The following is an 8,666-nucleotide window of genomic DNA, read 5'->3' as shown; positions in this document are numbered from 1 at the left end:
AAAAAGTTGATAAAAAATTCTTAGAATTCTATGAGAAGAAAATAAATGATTTTTATCTCTTGCAGTTTTTCTGTAAAGAGAGAGTTGATAGTATTTGAGTAACAAATTATTTAAAACCACTATTCAGCGATATTTAGTAATTAATATCTTGTTAACTATTGCGAAAATTGCAAAATGGTAAAGGACTTTTCGACTCAGTTTTTCATTAGGAATAGCACTACATGATTAGTGTACGTTATTTCAGATACACCTTGTATAATTGTATATAAAGTATGTCAATATTTTTTGTAATTATATATAATTTTATATAATTATATTATATATGAAACATTTTTTCTCGGGTTCATTGCCAAACATTGGTCTATAACACAATAGTTTTCACTTAATAATGTTCTTTTATATGATAAAATATTATTAAATTTTAATTAATATAGATATTAGATACTAAAATATGAATATCTTTTGATGCTTTCACGAGTGTTTTTTTTTCAGAGGTGCCAAAAGATTATCGCTGTGTCGTGATTAATGTCAACGTTTCGTGAACCTTGCCGCTCACTTCATCAGTGCGGTCCTCGTCCTGATGAAGTGAACGGCGAGGTTCACGAAACGTTGTAATTAACAATATGGATATCTTTCTATCTGATCATACTAACTCAAACATTATATATATAACATTTAAAAATTTTAGAAAAAGAACAAAATACTTGTTAAAGTTTTCTCAATTAAAAATTAATGTCTATGAACTATGAAATGAAATAATAAAATGCCAGAACGATTACGACCATCATATAAAAATATAACGAGAAAATAAATATTCGGATCAAATCTACCCGAACAGAACACTAGGATTAAAAGTAATAATAGATAATAAATTTTTTATTATTAAATGGTTTAATGTTCACTATTTTCTTTATATTGGGTTAGAGAAAAAGTCCTTTTACAGGTTAGTAAAAAGACTTAAATACACGATGATTTTTAACGGAGTTACGAGCAATAAAGTTAGAATGTTCCTTTACTTAATCCGTGAGTAACTATTAGGAACAAAAAATCGTAGGAACGTTTTTAAAAAACGATTTTGTAGGGAAAATTCCAAATTCCTTTTACGATATAGATAGTCGAAAATTTTTTTGGAGTATACTACAGACCTAAAGTAAAAAGAAAATTTTTCATTTTTTTCAGCTCGTAGTTTTCTATATGTAAAAATTACAAAACTCACATAAATTCAAAAAATATAGTAATCATTCAAAAATAGAGATTTCAAGCTTTAAAATCCTTTTTTTAAATTTAAAATTTGATCATTTTTAACGAAGATATTAATGGAGAGAAGTCTTTTTATCAACTTGTAAAAAGACTTTTCCCTATATAAAAATTTTAAAAACCATGATTTATATTCGAATTAATTTTTTTAATTATTTAGAAATTATTTATTTGCAAAATAAGAAACCGAAGGAATTTTTAAATTAATTTCATATTTTTAAAATTAATTACTTTGTTTATTTTTATAGCTATAGTTTCTTTATAATGATAATTAAAAGATTTTAATTATCATTATAATCAATAATCAATAATTAATCATAAACAAGTTAAGTTTTGTTTATTTTTTTGTTTTGAGAAGTTTTAATGTCTGCCGATTATAAAATAACAAAGAATGAGTATTGTTACAATTGGTTTTCATTAGATAGCGGGAATGGCACTAAATGGTATTCTGAAGAAAGGTGAGCGTGAAGAAGAAGAGCGGCGTTTCGATGAACTAGATGACGAAAAGTTCAAGATGATCATGAAACTACTCTACAAAGTGAATGATAAGGTCGATTTATTCACCAAGTATGATGTGGACGAGCTGTTCGAATGTCGAATCCTCAGCGTTGATGCGGATTATCGCGGTAAAGGCTTGGCCAGTGTTCTCATGGACGATAGTGAGAAAGTCGCAAAAAACGCCGGTTTTAAGGTAGATTAAACTGGATTTTAATTTATTTGTAATTTATTCATCTCTTAATTTATTTTTTATATCTATAATTATGTCCATTTAAATTTATCTTTTTTTATTTTATCTTGATCACAAAATCGAAATTAATTTACTTTTTAATTTTTTATTCCATTTTATCTATACGAATTTATTAATTTATTTATATACGAAGTGTTTCTAATAAAAATGACTTCTTTCTCGTTTTTTTGTAGACAAATAAAATAAATATAATATATAAAAATTTTATGTGACGTTATAAATTCGTAAAAAATGTCTTTATCAATGTGACAATATTATATATATATATATATATACATAATATATATTTATGAAGTTATTTTATCGATTTTACGTGTTATAAAGAAATTTCGCATTTTTTAATTTTTATTTCATTAATTTAAAATTGTTGCGTTGGCGTGATCACTGGTTTGCATACACAGCACACACTTTCCTTTTGTTTCAGCATGCTCTTCAGTTAATATGCATGGGATAATTTTTGTTTACTTCTTCACAAGGTATAATTACAATCCACATCGTTCGCATATTATTTTTATTAAAAGGTACTTTTTGTACTTTCATATGTAGGGGAAAGTGGGTGAATTGTGCGCATTTAAGGGAAATTTATTGTTCTGGAATGGTTTTCCAAGTTTAAATTATATTTTAATAACATATGCAACTTTAAACAAACAAATTTTAAAAAACGGACTTACTTATTTTCTGAATACTAAAATAACAAGAAAAAATGTGATTTCACTTTTTTGTATTTCTCTGGGTAGCAACGTATTTACGTCGTATCTTTTGTAGTTATATCTTAAGAAGACAACCTCCTGCGTAAAAATTTCATCACAGTGATGTCGTCATCTATTGGAAAAATACCAAATCAAGATGTGCACAATTACCCGCTGCGCACAGTTCCCCGACTTTCCCCTACATTTCCTTCCAATAAAGGGTCAGATTGACATAATAAATAAATTAATAAACTAATAAATAATACGAATAAATGATACAGTAGATAATATATATATCATAAATATAAATGAATATTATATATATTAATTATTTATATTATTAACTTTCAAAATTTAGTAGTCAAATTATTAATTTATCGAATAATGTCAGTTCTAGAAGTATCTTAACTATTTAATTCTAGGAAAGTAACTGATATATAGATAATATCTACTATAAAATTGATTAACAGCAATGTTAATTATTATTTTCGTTTCTTATCTCAATATTTACAAGTTAGAAAAATGAAAAGCAAATGGATTTATTTATTAGATTGTTTATCTATATTATTAAGCTGACTACAAGAAAAAAAGGTTTATCAAATATCTCGTTTATCGTAGTTATCAAATATCGCAGTTATCAAATAAAATTGATAACGGGATGCAGTTTTCAAAATCATTTTTACTCAGGTAGAACACGGAGTCATAATTAAGTCATAATGATATCACAGGACGTCATCATGATGTCATTTGATACCAAAAAATTGACTTATAAGTGACGAATGAGATCATGATGATGTCCTCATGACTTCTGTGTTCTACTTGAGTATCTATCAAAGGGACTTCTTGTTTCAATCCACTTATTTTAAGAATTTTTCCAAAAGACCCTCAATGAGAGACCTTTTAATGTTATTCAAAATAGAATTTAATAAAAGAAAAATGAAAAACAAATCTGATACAGCATATCATCACAGGTCTGTAAGGCCGACGCAACCAGTGTATTCTCACTGAAAGTCTATCTGAAGCACGGCTATCAGGTGGAAGCAGAAATCCCCTACACGGAATTGGACAAGTCTATCAGACCGGCACCGCCTCATCAGGCGTTAAAACTGGTGGTGAAGTTGCTAGATTGAAGATAAAATAAGAAAGTCCGCTCGCTTTGAGAGCTTATAATTAAATTAAACCGTCAACACACACGAAACCGTAAAGCGCAAAGTAGATAAAAGATATATGTATCATCGTCGTGTCGTGACAATAACAGCACTTAATGTATGTCTCGATGTCGAATGACGTGACATCTTCTCATAGAATATTTATCTAAAAAGCAAAAGAGAAAAGTGTGTATTATGCGTTTCACATAATACGTGTCGAAACGTTTCCGAATGGTATCCGGTATTACTGCCCCTGTGTGTTCTGAAGGAGGAATGTTCGTTATTAAGAGAAATGGAGATAAAGAACAATTATTCAATAAAATTGAATAATTTAACACAGCGAATGGGCGAATCGGCTACATAAAGTCTATCAAACATCTCACATTAGGATCCTTTATTTCTATTCTGCACGAAAGTCAACACGTCTAAAAGTCAAATCTAGCAAAAAAAGATATAAGTAATACAAAATGTAAAATCGTGTATATTATTCAATTTTTATATACGTTAAAAATCATAAACATTTAAAACAAACGTAAATACCAATGATCAAATCTAATTGAACGATAAAATATATATGTATAAGAATCTTCTTTCTAAAAATCCCGTTATATTAACAATTTTGGAACAAGTAATTTTGGAACAGTTTCTAAGAAAACAAAACATTTTAATATTATCGTTTCTATTATTAGCAATATTATATTTTTTATCATATACATATATATACATATATATTTCATAATTAATTTAAAGAAAAGAACGGAGTATCTATATATGTATGTATGTAGCAGGAATTCAAAGAAGATATCTGAGGATTAAAAGGAAAACATTAATTACAACAAAGTATCGATCTGATCAATTTCTAATAGAAAGAAACAAAAAGAAAGTCATAAAATATCAAAGTACCAAATACTATTAAATCTCTTTACATTTCGTGATTCGCTGATGTCATCGTGAAAAATAGTCCACGAGATGCATAAACGTCCAATTATATCTTTTTTCTTCTCTTTCTTTCTCATACGAACATCAGCGAAATGTGACGATGTATAAGAATCTTCTTCTAACTTATATATTTGTTACGTTCTATCGAAAGCGGCGACTTCGGTCGTAATACGGAGGTGTTGCTCTGGATATAACGGGTCCACATAAATTTAAAAAAAAATTATTCGAAAAAAAAATAGAAGATATTTTTGTCGGTGAAACGTGTTACGAAAGAGTATTTATAAAGTATACACGAGTTATTTTGTAAGAACGTCCGTAAAATGCGAATTATAAAGCGATTTATAATAATTTGTATTACGTGATGTATCCTTTAGAGAAAAATAATAAATTTCGATTTCTGAGCAATTGAAAGGACGCGAAATTATGGCGTGTCTAAAGTTTGAACCTTGATTTTAAGTTTGAATTAAATGATTAAAACTAGAATGAAATCCATTTATAAATGAGTAATTAAGTCATTTAAGTTGCGGTTTTTGTTGTACCTATAAATAATGTGATAATAAAATGTAATGATGCAGAGATAATCAACTTTATATTATTAAATGTATATTTTATTTTTTTAACTTACAACTTTCTAAAAATTGTGCATGTCTAATTATACTTAGTCATTATAAGTATAGTTAAAAGTTTGTTTGTTGTCTGAAATGCTTCTGTAGGTTGTTTTGTTTGATTTGCAGCTGCATTAAGTACTTGGCTTGGATTCGCTGGGAGCTTTGAATGTCTCGTGCTGTAATCCGGGCGACTTCAAGTTTTCTTTCCTCAGACCCAAACGATATTTGCTTATGTATCCGCTTGCGTCGGCAATAATCTGAGTCCTTTATCATTGCTGTGAGTCCCACAGGTACATTCTGTTTGTAGTAAAGCGCCAAATCACGGTGGACAATTGACTTGCCAGACGGTAGCTTCATCATGTAACCCTGGTCATCTAAAACGTCTAGATCCGATACTTCTTCATCTGGATCGGCATTTTCGGCATCTGGATAGCTGGATAAGTAATCATAGAAAGATGAATATTCGCGCATCGTTTCCCCTTCGAACAACATTTTACAGTGGCCCTTGTCGATCATATGCATCCTTACTGCTTGTGCGCTTCGTATTTTTCTTCCTGTAAAAATATACCAATTTTTATTTGATTAAACTTTTTATAATTGCGAATCTTTTTGTTTGATTCAAATTTTTAACTCTTTTATTTTAATCAAATATATAAATAATGGAAAAAGTAATTAATTAACAAAAGAAGAATGATTTATTTACCTGAATCATTACACCAAATACACTTGAATTCAGTACATATCTTATATTGCAAGTATTTTAATAAACCACCTAGATCCACACAGTATTCCAGATCAGGTACAAAAAACGAATGTTTCTTCTCCATATGTATCATAATGCACTCTATGGATTTATTATGATAATCACAGAATAAGCAATTATCAAAAATAATTTGATACTTCAAGTCTTCAAACCACTCGTCTGAATCCAAAGATTCTACATCCGAATCTGTTTCAATGTCATCTGTATTCTTATTGGATGAATCCTGTATGCTTGACGACTTTTTGCTGTAAGCTACAATTGTATTATCTTTTTGTTCCGACTTCTTTTTGTGAGTTTTCGAGGCCAAGTGATTCTCGTACTGTTTCTGATTGTTGAACTTCTTTCGGCAGACTTCACAAATCTGTTTTTTCTTGATCTGGTTTGCGTTATTCTCGCGATACATCGCTTCTTTCTTCTCAAAGTCTTCAAGAGTAATCGGAGGTAATTCATTTACTATTGTATTTATATTATACCTGTGCCATTCAGTACGATAATGATGTTTAAATATTGCAAAATCTGTAAACTTTACTTTGCACGTCCAACAAATAAAGGGTTCTTGATGCAGATTCTCCATTGTATGTATATATTTCTTTTTCTTCTCTTTAAATAACTCCGATTAATCTTTTATGAAATTTCTGCCATATAAAAAAAAAGAAAGAATAACTATTAGTACAGTTTAACAATAAAAAGGTTACGTAATTGCAATTTAGTTTTCAAATGAAATAAACAATTTTATTTCTTTTAACGAACATTTTTTGCTAAAAGATACATAGAATTCAATAAAATTTATATTTATATACATATATTTTGTTGTATTTAAAAAATCCATTTTGTTAACTTAATTAAAATCATAAAAAAAAGCTCGTGATAACAAAGCGATTCATATATATGAAAATAACTTGACAAATCCTTAATTAAAATAACAATGCTAAGTATCATACCGTACCACGTGTGTTTTAGAGGCTAGGTGAATTATCGCTTAAAAAAATAAAGTTGGATGCTGATTTGTCAATTATGTGACAATTTTTTACTTACCTAATCTGATGTTTTGAGAAATATTTGATAAAAACAATTACATAACTGTAATTCAGTTTTCATGTAAAATAAAAAATTTTATCTCTCATAACCACAGATTTCTATATAGTACACACCAACTAGAGTAATGGAGAAACTAGACAGTAAGCACAGTGGGTAAGGTCAGTGGTATATGTGCAGAAAACTGTTCTGGAGATCTGAGGTTTGTTCGCATTTAGAGACAAAGAGCCTGGCATAAGTTCTAGTTGGATAGAAAATGGCTGTTCACAGGACGATTATGTCTCCTGCACACAGAACGCGGTAACGCTTGCCACGCAGCAGAACTTGGCGTAATAGCCAATCAACGGCTGCGTTCAGCAGAACGTTTGTTTTGCAACTGTTGGAAGTTTTCTTCGCGCTAATTGGATCATACTTTTAGATCTAGAAGAATGGTCCTATCTCAGCAGACAATCATAAAACGGTTACAAAACTGTTGAGTCTGCTGAACGCAGCCAACGTCTCGCTTGCTCGAAAGTAATAGATATATAATTTCTATTGCGCGACAAAAGTTGAACTCAATCCAAAGTAGTATTACATTATTTCTAAAAGTTTTGCAAGGTGAGGCCGACTTAAGAATGTAGAATTATTGGCTGCGTTCAGCAGAACGTTTGTTTTGCAACTGTTGGAAATTTCCTTCGCGCTAATTAGATCATACTTTTAAATCTAGAAGAATGGTCCTATCTCAGCAGACAATGACTGCGTTCAGCAGACTCAACAGTTTTGCAACCGTTTTATGATTGTCTGCTGAGATAGGACCATTCTTCTAGATCTAAAAGTATGATCCAATTAGCGCGAAGGAAACTTCCAACAGTTGCAAAACAAACGTTCTGCTGAACGCAGCCATTGGTTAATGCGACAACTTCCGCCACGCAGCAAGCGTTGCCGCGTTCTGTGTGCAGGAGCCATAACCCCGGATCTACAATAGGTGTTTTAAGCCTTAAGCCGTAAGAAATTGACCAATCACAGTTGATTGTGAAAAGAATAATTGACTGTGATTGGTCAATTTCTTAGGGCCATTTTTACCAACTCCGATTAACTTAATCGGCTGATTAGTCCATTGGAATTGACCAATCGCATTTGTCATTTTGTTTGACGACAGATGGCGATTGGCCAATTCCAATGGACTAATCGGTCGATTAAGTTAATCGGAGTTTGTAAAAGTGGCTCTCAAGGCCGCAGCACAGACTCTTGCATAATGCATAACGCACAGTGCATAAGCGAATCAACTAATCTGAATCTTTCCTTTCCTTCCATTCCATGGAAAAGAAGAATTTCGATTGGTCGATTCCCTTATGCACTATGCATTATGCGTCAAGCTGGTTCTACATTGATCGCATCGCAGCATCGCAAGCGTGTCGCAAGCGTTGCGGTCCAATCAACGACAAGCTAGCTCGACTCTGATTGGACCGCAACGCTTGCGATATGCTTGCGACGCTGCGA

The 8,666-nt window shown here is 30.6% G+C and overlaps 2 protein-coding genes across 2 annotated transcripts in view; one reads left to right on the top strand and one right to left on the bottom strand.

Moving 5' to 3' along the window:
• Nucleotides 1-4,280, top strand: part of LOC108722201 (dopamine N-acetyltransferase) — a 5,712-nt gene extending 1,432 nt beyond the window's left edge. The window contains exons 2-3 of the mRNA XM_018447184.1: nucleotides 1,679-1,948; nucleotides 3,666-4,280. Of these exons, the coding sequence (XP_018302686.1) occupies nucleotides 1,679-1,948; nucleotides 3,666-3,824 (429 nt within the window). The 3' untranslated portion in view covers nucleotides 3,825-4,280. The remainder of the gene's footprint in view (nucleotides 1-1,678; nucleotides 1,949-3,665) is intronic.
• Nucleotides 4,281-5,428: 1,148 nt separating this feature from the next.
• Nucleotides 5,429-6,783, bottom strand: LOC108722200 (zinc finger protein 622). Its single transcript, XM_018447183.1, has 2 exons — nucleotides 6,093-6,783; nucleotides 5,429-5,943 (listed from the first exon to the last, which is right to left on the bottom strand). The coding sequence occupies exons 1-2, from the start codon at nucleotides 6,724-6,726 to the stop codon at nucleotides 5,459-5,461; spliced, it is 1,119 nt and encodes a 372-aa protein (XP_018302685.1). The 5' UTR covers nucleotides 6,727-6,783; the 3' UTR covers nucleotides 5,429-5,458.
• Nucleotides 6,784-8,666: the final 1,883 nt, after the last annotated feature.

The sequence above is a fragment of the Mycetomoellerius zeteki genome, unplaced genomic scaffold (genome assembly GCF_001594055.1).
Source record: "Mycetomoellerius zeteki isolate Tzet28-1 unplaced genomic scaffold, Tzet1.0 scaffold199, whole genome shotgun sequence".
In the NCBI taxonomy this organism is placed as follows: Eukaryota; Metazoa; Arthropoda; class Insecta; order Hymenoptera; family Formicidae; genus Mycetomoellerius; species Mycetomoellerius zeteki.
Note: the sequence above shows the minus strand (reverse complement) of the source record. Positions and strands in the feature narration are given on the sequence as shown.

Bases quoted from the DNA above. Each gene is read 5' to 3' on its own strand.
- LOC108722200 (XM_018447183.1), bottom strand. From the start codon at position 6,726: ATGGAGAATCTGCATCAAGAACCCTTTATTTGTTGGACGTGCAAAGTA. The intron at 5,944-6,092 runs GTAAATAAATCA...ATATTTTTACAG, and splicing joins TATTTGGTGTAATGATTCAG to GAAGAAAAATACGAAGCGCA.